The 18514-nt window shown below is 46.7% G+C and overlaps 1 protein-coding gene across 1 annotated transcript in view; it reads left to right on the forward strand.

Moving 5' to 3' along the window:
• Positions 1-18514, forward strand: part of STAC3 (SH3 and cysteine rich domain 3) — a 212911-nt gene that overhangs the window by 171924 nt on the left and 22473 nt on the right. The window contains exons 5-6 of the mRNA XM_073576950.1: positions 17221-17318; positions 18398-18461. Of these exons, the coding sequence (XP_073433051.1) occupies positions 17221-17318; positions 18398-18461 (162 nt within the window). The remainder of the gene's footprint in view (positions 1-17220; positions 17319-18397; positions 18462-18514) is intronic.

The following is an 18514-nucleotide window of genomic DNA, read 5'->3' on the forward strand; positions in this document are numbered from 1 at the left end:
CTAGCTGAGTCCTGAGTTTCACCCCTAGTCTGGGGCCGGTCCCCTACTGTGACCTGGTCCCTTCATCCGACTACGGTCGGCGTAGATTCAGGCCGTATGGGTGGATTCCTCACTACCCTTGCCCCTAGGACCCCTTCTTCCTCTCTTCCACTGAAGCTTATCTTTCTGTTTCTTCTGTCTTTCCTTTCTCTCTCTACTGTCTTCTGTTCTAGGGACGAACTCCTCACTGCTCAAGTCCCAAGCTCCAACTCATTCACTCTCACACTGTCACTTCCTTCAGCTATCCCTCTGCTGCTTTCTCCATCCACACCCTCTGCCTAATCCCTCCCTGGCCTGGAGAGGACTGGTGTTGGAAACAAGTGTCTGAGTTCTGGGTAGTGGCCCCCTCCTTACCTGAGAGCGGAGTACCACACCTCTGGCTGAGGTGCAGAAACTCTGTGGCGACTGAACCCTCAGGGGCACGCCACAAGAGACACCAGACTCAACAATGTAGATGAGCTGAAGGCAGCTATCAAAGCAACTTGGGCTTCCATAACACCTCAGCAGTGCCACAAGCTGATTGCCTCCATGCCACGCCACATTGATGTAGTAATTGATGCAAAAGGAGCCCCTACCAAGTATTGAGTGCATTTACTGAATATACATTTCAGTAGGCCAACATTTCAGATTTTAAAATAATTTTTCACACTGCTGTAATAAAGTATTCTAATTTACTGAGATAATGACTTTTGGGTTTTCATTGGCTGTAAGCCATAATCATCAACATTGACAGAAATGAACACATGAAATAAATTACTCTGTTTGTAATGACTAGAGTTGAGCGACTTTTGGTTTTTTAGGGTCGAGTTTCGTTTCATGAAACCCGACTTTTCCAAAAGTCGGGTCGAGTAAAATCGGCCGACTATAGGGAAAAGTCGGGGGTCCGACCGAAATACGAAACCCAATGTAAGTCAATGGGGAATTAAAGTCGGCAGTGAGGACAGGAAACACACCTACAGTGCCCATTTGAATGCCAAAAGCATCAATTCTTATTACTTAAGCTTGTCAACCTTAATTTACTTCATAATACTAGTTACGCACTGAAAAATGGGGGTTATTTGGCTACAGTTGTGGGGGGTAGGGCTGGCTCCAGGTTTTCGTGGGCCCAGGGCCAAAGAGCGCCCCTTTAACACTTACCACAACTCATGATGCTCCGATACGGCAGAGAAATAGCAGTATAGTACAATGAAAAATACTTCACTTCTTACATCTCATGACTGATATCCATTTTAAATTCTCCAATACCTCCAAAAACGGACAGTATATAACTCCATACAGTATTATGGCCAGCGCTTAGTGCGCTATACAGAGTAATGAGGCCCATATATTTCTCCATACGGAATCATTATTCCCATATAATGTTTCAAACCGTATATGATGAGCTCCACATAATGCTATAGTATATGTTGGTCCCAATGGATGAAGCTCCACTGTCTTATGGGCCCAAATAATGCTCCATATATAATGGGCCCCATTTCTACTGCTCTAGTGTATAATGGGCCCTGTAAATGCTGCTCCAGTGTCTGATGTCCACCTTTGGAATGCTCCAGTGTATGGTGGGCCCCATATATCATTCACCAGAGTATAGTGCTCCCCAAAAATTGCTGTCCCAACATTGAAAACAATTACATAAGTCTCCTTGCTAGGGAATCCCTGCACTACTCTGAACTCCTTGTCGTCCCCATCTTCCATCTCACTGCACTTGGCTGTTTAGGCCCTCCCACCGGCAGAGACACTTTTGCGTACTATGCGGTGCCCTGTGCCAGTGCCATCGCCCATGAGTATGCCCCCCCACCTGCTCAAGGAACCTGCACTTTCATCTGCACCTTCCTCTTTGTCACCGTGTATGTGGGAAGGGGAACCTGAGTTTCCTCTGGGTCAGATTCTGGCAGTGTAGAGTGCGAGGGGAATGTAGTGGTCTGGGTCAATGTACCAGCAGCATCATCCAGCAGTGGCTGGGCCTCAGTGCACTTGTGGAGTCCCCAAGAGTACGGTCGCCACTGTGGCATTACCTTCCTCCTAGGGAGTGTGTTGTCAAGTTTGGGAGCAACAAAGGATCTCTCTAGCAGTGAAACCAACACACAACACATTTCCCACTCCAGGCTAGCAGGGAGACCTCTGAACCTGACTGCTGAGGAGCTGCTCTCTGTGGTCTGGAGGAGGTAAGTTAGGGCACTCTGTGCAGGGAAGGGGAAGTGTGTGGACGTGAGAAGGGGAGCTGGAGGATGAGCAGAGTTAAGGCTCACTCCTAGCTGGAGCGCATTGTCCCGATTCCGGTCTCTGAGTTTGTATGGACTCTGACGTTCCTGCAGCAGAAACCGAGGGAAGTAGCAGCTATAAATGCTCTGTACCAAACTAAGGCTCGGAGGCCCCAGCATCGACGTGTGGGAGCCAGAAGGAAAAGGCTAAAGCTGTCTGCCATACAAGTAAAGTCTGAGGAACATCTGTTAGACAGGAGGCGCTTCAGTGAACCACGGTCCTGTGAGTGCTTCCCCCACAAGCGCTAGAAAGGAGACGTTCAGGAAGGTACATGTTGGCGGAGTGTTGGAAGGGAGCTTTCCATTTTGGTCCCGGAGGTTGGCTGAGGTCCTGACCCGGAGGACACAGCACGGAGGCAGGCATCTGTGTAACCTGCAGACTGTGAGTAAAGCTTTGGAACTGCACGCTCTGGTGTCCTACAGTTATTCCAGCACCGCTACATCTGGGTACCAGCACCTACACCGCCTGTGCCTTTCCCCCATCACTACATCTACATTTCCCTGGGACTCCAGATCCACCTGTGGGGAGCTTCACCATCTTTGCAGCACAACACCATCAGTCCCAGAGGATCTGCATGCAGCTTCGGCCTAACATCTATGTTGCCGAACACCACAGGTGGCGTCAAACTATCTGTATAAACTCTTTACCATTATACCACGCCATTTACATGGGCACCCAGGGCCACCGTCCGGGTTACCACTGCTGTGATACATCCCACTGACACCGGCCCGGTACCGAGTACCCCACAGCCCTGGGAGGGCGACCCATATGCCGACTGCTGATCGGGCGGCGTTATTCCCACGAACCTCCAAACAGCGTCCATGAAGGCAAAGTTTTTGGTTTCTGGGGGCAGTATGATTGCAAAGCTGAACCTTAAAGGAATGTCCAAAAGGGCACCACCAGGAGTGGAGCCTGTGGCTTAATTGGACTCCACCCGGGAAACCACAACCATGCCACCTAAAGAAAAGATGCACACTTTGAAAGCTTTGTCGATTCTGTGTGTGGTGTGGTATGTGTGTTTGTAGTTGTGCTAGCGATTTCTCAGCTTTATTCCGTTAACAACCGAGACTCCGGCATGCCCCCGCAGTACGCGTCAAGCTTACTAGAGGGATAAGCGAGGCTCTGGCACGTGAGATCGAGCAATAACAGGTCTAGCATTCCTGTACATGTCCAAGGCTGCATGCACGCTACACTGAAAGGACCAGCTTTTGTCGCTTACAGGTGCAGATAACCGGCTGAACTCCGTTAGTGATGGGGATCTGGGATTCAGATTATTCCCCGCGAATGATGATTTCCCAGTAAGTTCAGGTCAACCGCAATTCCAGAGTTAGGCCTAACCGTCATTCCTGAAAAAATTACGTGTCCAAACCACAGGTGCTGTAGCTTGCTTAACAGCTTGGCAGCCGTTCTCAGGCCCAGTATGGATTCAACAACATTGTAGAAAGTTGATAAAGGGTACAGTTTCACAGGATAACACGTATATATGTAGCCTAGCTTACACATTAAAAATATATGTCTATAGATCAGGAGGCAGACTCAGATGTTCTCAGGCCCAGTATGGATTTGACCAGATTGTACAAAGTTGAGAAAGGGTACTTTATCACTGGATAGCAGGTATATATAGCATAGTTTAAACATGTAAAATCTCCATGTTCTCAGTATGGATTACACAGCAATCTAAAAAGTGGAAAAAAGGAAATGCATTTGAGGCGTACACAACTATATACTTTTGGTGTTATTTTTAAATCTTCATATATATTTCTGTCTCAGTAATACAGTCCAGCCTCTCCGCAATAGGAAATTAGATGCATACAATTACTGACATAAAGGCTAGTGATTGCAGAAATCTAGGAATTACTATTCACGGGAAAAACTTCCGTCACAATTCTCATAGGCGATGCTGACCCTCAATTAATTTGTGTGTTGAGACAGTGAAAACATTTTTTTGTGAATAAAGTCTTGCTGTATCGCACTTCCGTTGATTCCATCACTGTTACTCATCTCAATCAAATTTTTATCACAGGGAGCAAAGTAAACATGGTGCTCACTGGCTATCATGATCTGTCACGTAACTTTGGAGTGCAAAAGACAGAAGCCACAGGCCGTAGGCGATTCTATTTGATTGGCATGAGAGGGCGCATTTTAAAATGTGCGCCGGAATGTCACACGTTTGTGAGTAGGAAAACTGTGAAAGCTGATGATAAACCACCACTCTATGTCATTGTGAGTCGATGTCCATAAGAAATGGAAGCAATTGATCTTCTGGAGCTAGAGCCCGGCCAGCAGGACAGGGCATAGCTACATCTTAACCATCATCTTTCAGTTCAATCAATTTGTAGTGGCAATCCCAGTGAAGGATTTGACAACCCAGACTACACAGCGGAGGAGCAGGGAGAGGTAAACATTGCAAATGCTGGGGCCCTGCCCAAGCAAGGGGGCACACTCGTGGGCGTCAGTACTGGCACTGGGCCCCTCATAGTACGGCGGTGTGTCTGACGGCGGGTGTGCACCACCACCGTCAGAGACACTTGATTGCACTATGAGGGACCCTGTGCCAGTGCCCGCGCCCAAGAGTCGGCCTACCCACCTGTCCAGGGCAACGGCCCTCGCACGGTTTCGTGCACTAGGTGGTGACCCCGGCCATGGGGGGGCAGCCCAGTTAGGGCGGTTTACAAAGTGGCATATGTTGATGTGGGACATTCAGCTGCTGCAAAAGGTGAAATAGGTCAAGTTCGCGGAATAGGAGGAGGACCAAAGCAAGCCATTTTTCTGGCAACCTATGTGTCATCAAGGGAAGGTGGGACAAAATCCTTGGAAACCCATGCATGGTTCATTTTAATGAAGGTTAGATCATCCACATTTTGGGTTGACAGACGGGTCCTTTTTTCTGTCAGGATTGATCCAGCTGCACTGAAGACTCTTTCCGATAGCACGCTTGCAGCTGGGCAAGCGAGCTCCTGTAAGGCATATTGTGCCAATTCAGGCCAGGTGTCCAGTTTAGCGGCCCAATAGTCAAAGGGGAATGACCTGTGTGGGAGAACATCGATATGGGAGGAAAAGTAGTTTGTAACCATAGTTGACAACTGCTGTCTCCTGTCACTTTCCATCGATGCAGTATTACCAGTTGTATGAGCGGTACTTGAAAAACCAGTCCAAAACATTGTCATGAAACCCCTGTCTCCAACGCCACTTCTGCTGTGTGCACCACGAACACCTCTGCCAAGCTGCCCCCGGCCCGTACGGCTCGTGTGAGAACCATCACCGCTGCTGTGTGCTGGGAATGCCTCAACCAACCGGTTTACCAGAGTTGCTTGTTTATTAGCCAATATTAGGTCAAGGTTCTCCTGTGGCATGATGTTTTGTAATTTGCCTTTATAACGTGGATCCAAGATGCTGGCCAACCAGTAGTCGTCATCGTTCATCATTTTGGCAATGCGGGGGTCCCTTTTTAGGATCTGCAAGGCATAATCTGACATGTGGGCCAATGTTCCCTGTGTCAATGATGCACTGCGAGTGCTGGTTGGAGGAGCACTTTCTGGCAAATCCACATCCCTCCAGTCACGCACAAACCCTGTACCAGACCTTGCCATGCCAACATTTTCACTTGCCCCATGAGATGCATCCTCCTCCCCTAAGTAATTATCCCCATCATCATCCTCCTCCTCCTCTTCTTCCTCCACCTCGTCCAGGAGAGGTCCCTGAGCAGACAATGGCTGAATGTCATCAAGGATTCCCTCCTCCTCTTCCTCCTCGTCAACATTGGCTGCAGACGCCTGCTCCTTAAGGTGCGTCAAAGTTTGCATGAGCAGACGCATAAGTGGGATGCTCATGCTTAGGATGGCGTCGTCTGCGCTTACCAGCCGTGTGCATTCCTCAAAACACTGAAGGACTTTACAGAGGTCTTTCAGCTTCGACCACTGCACACCTGTCAACTCCATGTCTGCTCTCAAAGTGCCTGGCCGTGTATCCTCCCACAAATGCATTATGGCCTGCCTCTGTTCGCACAGCCGCTCAGCCATGTGAAGGGTGGAGTTCCACCTTGTTGCAATGTCGATAATGAGGCGGTAGTTGGGAAGGTGGAGCAATCGCTGCAGCTTCTGCATACGAATGGAGTGTACAGGCGACCGGCGGATGTGCGCGCACAGTCTTCGCACCTTCTGGAGCAGGGCTGTTAACTCTGGATAATTGTTGAGGAAGCACTGCACCACCAGGCTCAAGGTGTGAGCCAAGCAAGGTATGTGGCTGAGTTTTGAAAGGGCTATGGTTGCCACAAAATTACGGCCGTTATCACTAACTACCTTGCCTGCCTCAAGATGTATACTGCCCAGCCATGACTCAGTTTGTCGCTGAAAGTACTCGGCCAGCACCTCCACGGTGTGTATGTCGCCCAAACCCATCATCTGCAACACAGCCTGCTGATGCTTTTCACTAGCTGCTCGATAGGGGGACACCTCGTGTGCAACAGTGGCAGCTGCAGATGGAGATCTTGTACGACTGCGCTCTGGACGAGCTTTCGCTTCTGGAGGAGGAGGAGGAGGGTCGAACGCCTACAGCCAACTGTTTCCTATACCGTGGGCTAGGTAGCACTGTCTCACCACCGCTGTCCCCTGTGGACCCTGCATCCACCACATTAACCCAGTGCGCAGTGATGGACACGTAATGGCCCTGGCCATGCCGACTGGACCATGCATCTGTTGTGAGGTGCACCTTTCCACTCACTGACTGCTTGAGTGCATGGACAATGCGGTCTTTCACATGATGGTGGAGGGATGGGATGGCTTTGCGAGAGAAGAAGTGACGACTGGGTAGGTCATAGCGTGGTACTGCACAGGCCATGAGTTCGCGGAAAGCTGCGCTTTCCACCAACCGATAGGGCATCATCTCTAACGAGATTAGTTTGGCAATGTGGGCGGTCAAACCCTGTGTACGTGGATGAGAGACTGAGTACTTTCTTGACCTACTCATAGTCTCTGGGAGGGTGAGCTGGACTTGAGAGCTGCATATGGTGGAACTAGCGGTGGACAGGGCGGACTGAGAGAGGGTTGATGATGGTGATGGAGTTGGTGTTCTTTCTGATGGCCTAGATTCAGTCTTTCGTTGATATAGCAGTGGGATTCCCTGACTGCTTTGGCCTTGCAACGACACCTCAACATTTGCTGCTGTGCTAACCGGTGGGCTTACAGTGGGGGAAACAATGTAGCATTGCTGACTACCTTCTTTGTGATCAGTTGCACATGTGGTACTTGAGGTTTGGTGTTGTGTCCACACTTGCAAGTGCATGCTGGTTAAATGTCTAAGCATGCACCTGGTATTCAAATTTTTCAGATTTTTCCCTCGGCTAAAGGTCTTTGCGCACTTCTTACAGATAACCTTGGCCTGATCATGAGGATTTTGTTCAAAAAAGTGCCACACTGCACTCTTCCTACTTTGGAAGACATTTTGCGGCCTAGCACGCTGTGCTATTTTGACCGTCTGGACAAGCTGTCCAGCATCTCTTGATTTTTGGAACCTGTCTTTGGAGTGCTCCGGGCCTGCCAGATAACAGCTGTTGCGATGTCGATGTCTGCTGTGGATGCTCCTCCTCCTCATCTGAGCTATTGGAAGCAGCACCCTCTTCCCCCAATGGATGCCAATCTGGGTCAACAACTGGGTCATCCATCACCTCCTCTTCAATGTCATATGCACCTTCCTCTGTGTGACCGTGTATGGTGGTATAGTATGCGGGAAGGGGCACCTGAGTCTCATCAGGGTCAGAATCTGGCTCATTACACTGCGAGGACAATGTAGTGCTCTGAGTGAATGTACCAGCAGAATTATCTGTCAGTGGCTGTGCATCAGTGCACTCCATGTCAGATTCTTCTTGGCCTGGGTAATTCACCATTTCACTTGATAACCCAAGCATGGTATGTGAAAACAGCTCCATGTAGTAATCAGTTGTATGGCCTGAGTCATCCTTCAATCTTGGTTGGGGTGAAGGACACAAGGAAAGGTGTGGTTCATGAACATGAGCCTCCAATGATGACTCAGTGCTTTTATTTTTTACTACTTCAGAAGAGGAGGCGATAGAGCTGGAGGCTGAGTCAGCAATGTAAGCCAAAATTTTTTCCTGAAGCTCTGGCTTTAAAAGCGGTTTGCCAACTCCTAGAAAACTAAGCCTTCGAGGCCTTGTGGAGCCAGACGATGACACAGGCTCAACACCTCCTGCATTCGGTCCTATTTTGCTTTTGCCACTACCATCAGATCCACCACCAACACCATCATTACCAGCTGGCAACCCCCGCCCAGTTCCACCAGCCTTCCTCATTTTTGGTAAAAATGTACACAAAATCCCATAAACTATATAGTAATGTAAAACAAGGTACAAGGTGTATATAGGACAGGGGAGATGTAGAATTTCTGAACACACTTGTGGACACTGTTGGATTGTGTGAGGCCCAGTGAATATCACACCGCTATGTCACAGGCTCAATGTCGTAGGTCTGAAAAATGTCACAATAGGACAGGGGAGATGTAGAATTTCTGAACACACTTGTGGACACTGTTGGATTGTGTGAGGCCCAGTGAATATCACACCGCTATGTCACAGTCTCAATGTCGCAGGTGTGAAAAATGTCACTATAGGACAGGGGAGATGTAGAATTTCTGAACACACTTGTGGACACTGTTGGATTGTGTGAGGCCCAGTGAATATCACACCGCTATGTCACAGGCTCAATGTCGTAAACCAGACAAAACTAGAAGGTGGAGGTCTGTAAGAACGGAACAGGTCCTCGACTTATCCTTACAGAGTCACACACAGATAGCTTCACTGTGGCCGTGATAGCAGCCGTTACACGGTACTGTGTGAGGAGCGTAGACCGCTGTATGGTGTGAAAAAACGCACGCTCAGTACCTCACCAGGGCAAAAAAAAAAATTTGGATTGCTTTTAAAAAAGCAGTTTGCAGAGCAGTGGGAAAACAGCAATGCAGCTATCAGGAAGCCTTATAAGGCAGCCTAACAACCAACACAGCTGATCCAGCAAAATATAGCCTCCACTTGCACTGCACACACAGTGACTGGTGTGTTGTACAGGAAAAATCGCTAGCAGCAGAAGCAGTTTTTGGTGTCTTCTTCCCTGCCTAACGCTCTCCCTACAGAATCAGCAGCAGCAGCAGCTCTCCCTATTCTGAGATCAGCATGAGTAACATGGCGGTCGGCGTGCACGCCCTTTTATACCCCCTGTGACGCCCCCCAAAGCAAGCCAATCACTTGCATGCCCTTCTCAAAGATGGTGGTGACCCCTGCCTATGTCATCACGTTGCCCACAGTGTCCGTGGATCCTGATTGGCTGAAAATGGGCGGAAAACAAACTTTTGAAACGCGACTTTGGCGCTAAAGTCGCCGAGCTCGTTGCCGACCTCATCCTAGGGTCGGGTTTCGTTTCATGAAACCCGACTTTACCAAAAGTCGGTGACTTTTGAAATTTTTCGACCCGTTTCGCTCAACTCTAGTAATGACTCTATGTAATATATGAGTTTCACTTTCTGTATTGAAGAACTGAAATGAAGTAACTTTTTGATGATATTCTAATTTTGTGAGAAGCACCTGTATAAGCTTTGGAAGTAATCATCATCACACTTTGGAATCTAAAACCCCCTGCTGACCTTCCCTTTAGGAGTTTTTACCACATGCTACAAAAAATGCAATTCATTTGGCCTACATAACAATGCTGCACAGTAAAACCATATAGTGCATCAAATCCCTGTTCCATGCAGTTGGTAAGCTAATAGCAATGCTGTACAGTATCTAAATAATACTATACAACAAATAATATTAAGATCTTTGTGGTGCCTTTTCTAGCTGGGATGGCTAATGCTCCGTGTGATTTTAAAACACATTATGGCTTGAAAAAATCAAACTCAAAGCAGGAAATTAATTTAAAATAAAATCGTACAATGTGTCTTACTTTAGGGACAGTTCATATATGAGAATGTAAGGTGAAGCGCTTTCTTTTAGCTAAGGCTGGTTTCACATTTGCGTTTTTTTTCCGCGGTATTTTAGCGCTAAATAGCGCATGCTTTTTTTTTTCCTATACTTTGCATGGGATGCGCTTATGTGCGCATACACATGCGTTTGTATGCGTTTTACCGCGCATGCGTTTTTTTGCGGTATGCGCTCGGGCGCACAAAATGCAACCTGTTGCATTTTTTGAGCATCCGACTTGCCTCAAAAAAACGCATGCGCGCGCAATGCGTTTTTTTACAGCAAGACACCCATTATAAGTCTATGGTGAGCATATGTGCGCATTGGCATGCTTATGTATGCGTTTTTTTGCACATGCGTTTTTTTTTTTTACCATTAGTTTAGACAATGGAATTTAGGGGTTTGGGTTAGAGTTAGGGTTAGTTAAGGGGGTTTAGGGTTAGGGTTAGGGTTAGGGTCAGGATCAGGGTTAGGGTTAGGATCAGGGTATGGTTTGGTTAAGGGTTAGGGTTAGGGTCAGGGTCAGGGTTAGGGTTAGGATCAGGGTATGGTTTGGTTAAGGGTTAGGGTTAGGGTTAGGGTCAGGGTTAGGGTTAGGGTCAGGGTATGGTTTGGTTAAGGGTTAAGGTTAGTGTTAGGGTCAGGGTTAGGGTTAGGGTTAGGGTTAGGGTCAGGGTTAGGGTTAGGGTTAAGTATGGTTTGGTTAAGGGTTAGGGTCAGGGTTAGGGTTAGGGTTAGGGTCAGGGTTAGGGTTAGGGTTAAGTATGGTTTGGTTAAGGGTTAGGGTCAGGGTTAGGGTTAGGGTTAGGGTCAGGGTTAGGGTTAGGGTTAAGTATGGTTTGGTTAAGGGTTAGGGTCAGGGTTAGGGTTAGGGTTAGGGTCAGGGTTAGGGTTAGGGTTAGGGTTAGGGTCAGGGTTAGGGTTAGGGTTAAGTATGGTTTGGTTAAGGGTTAGGGTCAGGGTTAGGGTTAGGGTCAGGGTTAGGGTTAGGGTCAGGGTTAGGGTTAAGTATGGTTTGGTTAAGGGTTAGGGTTAGGGTTAGGGTCAGGGTCAGGGTTAGGGTTAGTAAAGTCATGGTTTGGGTTAGTGTGAGGGGCCACCTAATGTTGGAAAAAACGCAAACGCAGTAAAAACGCACTAAAAACGCATACAAACGCATAAAAACGCTACGTTTTTTTCATGCATGCTCATAAAAATGCTTGAAAAAAACGCAGCAGTTGTATGCTTTTGTATGCGTTTTTTCAATGCGTTTTTTTGCGGGAAAAACATGCTGCAAAAAAAAGCAAGTGTGAAACTAGCCTAAAAGTAAGTTTGTGCTCAGCAGAGAAAAAAAAATTGCTCACAAAAAGATGTGTTCTTGTTTACAAAGCTATGGATTAAATCAGCGCGCACCTTTCCGCAGCTATTTTCGGTGTGAATGGTGCACATTCTCACAATATAAAAGTCAAGTAGCCACTGACTCACAGCAACTTCAGAGCATGCACAGATCGGAAATGAAGCTGGGGATGCACACTCAGATTCAGTGCGCATGCTTGGGGAGCTGGTTGTCAGTGTGCAAGCGGTCCAGGCCATCAATCAGACTACGTTTGGCATGACCATTATGAAGACGATTGAAAGCGCCACCCACATGACTGAAAGACAAGGTCCACTATGCAATTACCTAATGATAAAAAGAGATTTTTTACATGAATACTGGGACATTTACTTGAGGACACCATGCTAGTGTTGCACATTGCATCAATAATAAGACATTGGGGCAGTTTAGCATCAAAAAATGACGTGATAGGTTCCCTTAAATGTCTTTATTTTATATAGCAGTAAAAGTGCGGTCATTTAATTTTTTATGGGTTTTATATATGTGGCACCCCTGAGGGTTCAGTCGCCACAGAGGTACTGCCCCTCCTCCTGAGGTGTGTTACCCCACCATTCAGGTAAGGTGGAGACTCCTGACCACGCTCCAACACCTGCATCCCACACAACATAGTAGTGTAGCAAAGCACCCTTTGGTGGCTCCCTGCTTGGAACACAAAGCGTGCTGGGAGGCGGGTGGAGTTAGTTGGCACCAAAAGAGCGGGAAGAGTTTAGGATTTGGTCAGTCTGACAGAGTCAGAGGAAGAGTTAAGATCCCCTGAGTGGGATGGATGAAGGAAGTGCTGCAGCCGACCTCAGTGACCTGGGTCCGCTGGCACGGGAAAGAGACATTGATGGAAAGCCTAACTCTCTCCATAAGAAAGAAGGATTAGTACGGAACGTAGGGAGAGGAGGACTAAGGATTAGGGTTACAGGAGAACCCTTCTCAAGTTCACAGCGCAAGGCCGGGGCCCGGTCCCCGAGGTTGTATGGGTACTAATGGTCCTGCAGCAGACACCGGAGGAATAGAAGTTGTCACCACTTTATTCCCACACAAGACTTGGGGGCACAACAGCAACGATAGTGAGCCAGGACTTAGTAGGAAGGAATCCCCAAAGCAGGCTACAGCTGTCTGCTGTACAAGTAGAGTTCGTAGGAACGTCTGACAGGAGGAACTCCAGTGTAACTCAGTACTGAGAGTACTTCACTATTGACGCAAAAGGGAGATGTTCAGAAAAGGCACTTATGTTGGCGGAGTGTTGGAACGGAGTACTTCATCTTGCCTGGAGGTTGGCTGGGCCCCTGACCTGGAGGACATGGCATGGATGCGGGCACCTGTATGCACAACAGACTGTGAGTAAAACTTTGGATCTACATGCCCTGGTGTCCTCCACTTATTCCTGCGCCAACCCACTCAGCACTGCTACAGCTATATGCTTAACACCACACCGCTCTCCTCTCCTCACGATCTCTCAACCTACACTGCCCTAGGACTACAGCCCTGCCTGTGGAGGGCTACACCATCATTGCTACACCACACCATCAGTCCCAGAGGATCTGTCTGCAGCGTCGGCTTAACACCTTCATTGCCGAATACCACAAGTGGCGTCACGAATCATTCACTAATAAACTTTAAGCATCATCCGCACACTCAAAATTTTCCCCCTTTTACAATGGATGCCCAGGGCCACGGACCGGGTCACAGCTACCGTGACAACTCCCATTGAAATCCACCGGGCCCGGCTCCGAGTACCCCGCCGCCCTTGGAGAGCGATCCATATACTACAATTAAAAACTTTATTTTTCACCTTATATTATATAAAATCATGGCAACCCATCGGCACCACCATGATCACATCATGCAATATGCTGAAGGATACCCAGAATAGGCATCCTTCAGCATACCACGGTCCGAGACAGTGGCATTTAAGAAGTTAATTGCAATGATCTGATTACTGCTGTTATAGGTAGTCATCAAAGTCAGCATCTGATGGGTACAACACATTCTGCATCTGAGGAATATGGTGCAGGCTCAGTTCCTGAGCCCACTAGCCCACTACATACACCCGCACCCTACAAATGCCGTACTTGTTTGGTAGATGTCGAGAAGAGGTCAAAGGGAATCTATAACATTGCACATGCAGTCCGATCTGTGAATAGTAGGGCATAGAAAAGGAAAAGCTAAGTAGAATGATAGACAGGTTTTGTTGGAAAAAGCTCAATATAATTTATATTTTTATTATAATTTGTATTTAATTAAATTAAATCCCTGGTGCCTGCATGAGTCCAGTGGGCGGTCCTACTCAGTGATTGACAGCTATCTGTGCAAATAGTTACACAGGGAAAATTGTCAATAACTAGTAGGACCGCCCACTTGACTCATACATACAAACTCCAAGGATTTCAATTAATGAAATACAAATTAAACTGAATCTTTTCCCACAAAATTGTCCATCAATCTGATCAGCTCCTCCTGATCTATAGCATTCTGCCTGCAGATCAGATACTATTTTCAACATGACAGGTTCCCTTGAAGGAATAGAACAGTTTTGGTGCAGTTGAGTAGCCTAACTTTACAGGTTTTTTCTCTAAGGCCTCATTTAGACAAATATTTTTCACGTACATATTAAATCCACATTTTAAGAGCTAGAACACGTACCTATTATAGTCTATGGCATATTATTATTATTTATTACGTTCACATGTTCTTGTATTTTTGCAGACTAAGTGTCCACAAAATAAAGGGAGATGTGTCCATTTTTACCTGGTTATAACTTTACGTCAGCCATTTAAATCAATGGGTCCTTGAAAACATGGACAGCACGTGGAAGCCATCGCTTTATTATTAGAGAGCTGCCTGTTTTCTATGCTTAATGTAAAGGAAATGATTGGAATTTTTTTTTTTTGCACACAAAAAAATGAATATTACACTATTGGTAAAAATTGACATACTAAAAATGACTGAAAATCTAATTCATCACTCCATTATTTGCAGCTCCATGTGCGTGTCCGCATTATGCATGGGTGCCAGAGCTGCCTTTACATAAAACAGACCAGAATAATGCATGCTATAATTGGTCCATGTGGAAAATTGGCCATGTGTATTGGCTCACTGGCTGTATGGATCTACAGTTGTGCCTATAAGTTTACATACCCGGGCAGAATTTTTGCTTTCTTGGCCTTTTTTCAGAGAATATGAATGATAACACCAAAAGCTTTTCTCCACTCATGGTTAGTGGTTGGGTGAAGCCATTTATTGTCAAACTACTGTGTTTTCTCTTTTTAAATCATAATGACAACCCAAAACATCCAAATGACCCTGATCAAAAGTTCACATACCCTGGTGATTTTGGTCTGATAACATGCACAGAAGTTGACACAAATGGGTTTGAATGGCTACTAAAGGTAACATCCTCACCTGTGACCTGTGACAAATGCCAGGAAAATTGTTTGGGATGCAAAGAAAAACCCACAAATAACACCAGCTGAAATACTGGACTCTCTGAAAACTAGTGGTGTGGCTGTTTCAAAATGCACAATAAGGAGGCATTTGAAGAAAAATGGCCTGCATGGTCGAGTCACCAGAAGAAAGCCATTTCTGCCCAAATGCCACAAAGTATCTCGCTTACAATACGCAAAACAGCACAGAACCCAACTCAAAACTTCTGGAACAATGTAATTTGGAGTGATGAGACCAAAATTTAACTTTTTGGCCACAACCATAAAGGTTACATTAGGAGAGAGGTCAACAGGGCCTATGATGAAAGGAACATCATTCTTACTGTAAAGCACGGAGGTGGGCAGCTGATGTTTTGGGGATGTGTGAGCTACAAAGGCACAGGAAACTTGGTCAAAGTTGAAGGAAAGATCAATGCAGCACGTTTTCAGCAAATACTGGAGGCAAATTTGCAATCATCAGCCTGGAAGCTACACATGGGACGTACTTGTACGTTCCAACATGACAACGATCCAAAACACAAAGCCAAGTTGACCTGTCATTGGCTACAGCAGACCAAAGTGAAGGTTCTGGAGAGGCCATCTCAGCCTCCTGACCTCAATATCATTGTGCCACTCTGGGGAGATCTCAAGCGCACAGTACTTGCTAGACAGCCCAGGAATTTAAAGGAACTGGAGACTTTTTTCCAAGAAGAATAGGCAGCTGTCATGCCGCCGCTCTCTCCTGTCGCGCCGCCGCCTCCCTTGCCCCGTCAGACTTACCAGCCTGCAGCTTCCCGGCACAGTCCCGTCTGTTCTCCTGTCCGGACTATGGCGCTCGCTTCCTCCCGGGCGCGCGCTCCCCGCAGGTCTCGCCGCGCACGTCCTCCCTTGTGAGCCAGCCGCTCCCCCGCTCCTCTCTATGGTCGGGAGGATCCTGGCCGGGAAGCTCCTCCCCACTCTCCCTTATCAGGTCGTCGCTCCCTAGTGATGCTGCCTGATCGTCACTTGTACTTCCTTGTGATTCTGGCCCCACACTTGCTGGCGTTCGCCGCTGCTTCCTCCGCTCCCTGCTGCTTTACTTGTACTCCCATCCGTGTTACCCATTCTCTCCTGTGTTTCCAGTGTTCCTGCCTTGCCATCCCGTGTCTCCAGCCTCCTGTGTTCCTGCCGCTCTACCCCGGTCCAGTCTCCTGTGTTCCTGCCGTTCTACCCCAGTCCAGTCTACTGCGTTCCTGCCGTTCTACCCCGGTCCAGTCTCCAGTGTTCCTGCCGTGCTATCCAGTGTCTTTGTCCAGCCTGTACCCCAGTGTTCCAGCCATACCACCCGGTGTCTCCGTCCTGCTTAAGTTGCCGGGTTCCCTCCGTGCCTCCTCGTATCTCCGCATTTCCTGATCTTGCTCTCACCGCTCTTCCGACTTCCTTGCCTACCACCTGTCTGGTCTCCCCCATCTTCCCTGGGTACCAGCTGCCGCGGTAATAGTTTCCCCTGGGCCTGTCCCTAACACTCCCTGTATAGGGGGTGGTCCACCTGGTCCGCTCGCCCAGGGGAGGTTCGTTGCCGTGGTCCAGTGGGTTCACCCTCGGGGATCCTAACAGCAGCTTTACCATCTGAGAAAATAAAGAACCTCATCCACAACTACCACAAAAGACTTCAAGCTGTCTTTGATGTTAGAGGGGGCAATACACAATATTATAAAATGGGGTATGTGAACTTTTGATCAGGGTCATTTGGCTTTCTTCTGGTGACTCGACCATGCAGCCCATTTTCTTCAAGTGCCTCCTTATTGTGCATCTTGAAACAGCCACACCGCTTAGTTTTCAGAGAGTCCAGTATTTCAGCTGATGTTATTTGTGGGTTTTTCTTTGCATCTCAATAAATTTTTCACCCAACCACCAACCATGAGTGGAGAAAAAGTTTTGATTCTATCATTCACATTCTCTGAAAAAAAGGCCAAGAAAGCAAAAACTTTGCCGGGGTAAGTAAACTTTTCAGCACAACTGTATATGCTCTGTATGCGGTTTGTGGTGCTCACACAAAGCACTTGGATCGAATATATGATCACTTAAATGAGCCCTAACTGGTAAAATGTATAAGGTTTGTAGGTGTCTGTGTTGTCATGTCTCATGTCATGAGCATCTCCAGTATACATGTATCACCTTCTCTATAACAGCTGCTGCCAATCGCACAGATCCTGTGTTTGATACTTTAAGGACTGGAGTCATCATGGCAAATAAAGAAAGAAAAAAAGGGCAAGATGACAAGAAAAATGTAAGAAACCTCTCCATGTAAATTGTAAAGTAGAGGTCGATGAATTTATTTTTCTAATCTTCTTTGAAATGGCTTTGAATGTTTCGGTGAAATGCTGTTAAACATATAATACGACTTGTGCTCCTCTACTGTTAGAGGAGCTGTGTTGTTTTGCATAAATTGTAGAAATACAACTATACAGTGGGTACAGAAAGTATTCACACCCCTTTGAATAGTTCACTCTTTGTTTCATTGCAGCCATTTGGTAAATTCAAAAAAGTTCATTTTTTTTCTCATTAATGTGCACTCTGCACCCCATCTTGACTGAAAAGAAAACAAATGTAGAAATTTTTGCAAATTTATTAAAAAAGAAAAACTGAATTATCACATGGTCATAAGTATTCAGATCCTTTGCTCAGTATTGAGTAGAAGCACCCTTTTGACCTAGTATAGCCATGAGTCTTCTTGGGAATGATGCAACAAGTTTTTCACTCCTGGATTTGGGGATCCTCTGCCATTCTTCCTTGTAGATCCTCTCCAGTTCCATCAGGTTGGATGGTGAATGTTGGTGGACAGCCATTTTCAGGTCTCTCCAGAGATGCTCAATTGGGTTTAGGGCTCTGGCTGGGCCAGTCAAGAATGTTCACAGAGTTGTTGGGTTGTGATTATGATTTAAAAAGAAAAAACACAGCTGTTTGACAATAAATGGCTTCACCTAACCACATATCATGAGTGGAGAAAAAGATTTGGTGTAATTATAATTCATATTTTCTGAAAAAAGGCCAAGAAAGCAAAAATTCTGCCCGGGTATGAAAACGTTTTCACTGTGTCATCACTCTGTGGAGAATTTTTGTTTTATCTGCATTTTTCCACTAACTCTCTAGGAGAAATGAAGTTCAAACTTTTCCAAGGTCTTTTTGCCGACTTTCATTCCTGTGCAAATGAGCAAAGCGCTTGACTGGAAAATGAGCCCCGCACTGATATGATAATTGTGCTGCTAAACGCTATGAAGTGTAGGAATATAAAGAAAATATTCTGATTAAAATTGCCCTTGTTTTATCTTCCTGTGTATACATGACTGTGTTGTTTCTGCCTCCCAGCCTGCTGCTATGATTGATGAAGAACCAGAGCCGCCAAAACAAGAGGAAGGAAAGCAAGAAGGAGGTTAGTGCCTTCTCTCATGATCTTTGATGGCGTACCTCTAATAAGAGTTTCAG

Source organism: Dendrobates tinctorius, unplaced genomic scaffold (assembly GCF_039654945.1).
Source record: "Dendrobates tinctorius isolate UK_male_01 unplaced genomic scaffold, ASM3965494v1 ptg000051l, whole genome shotgun sequence".
NCBI classification, from domain to species: domain Eukaryota; kingdom Metazoa; phylum Chordata; class Amphibia; order Anura; family Dendrobatidae; genus Dendrobates; species Dendrobates tinctorius.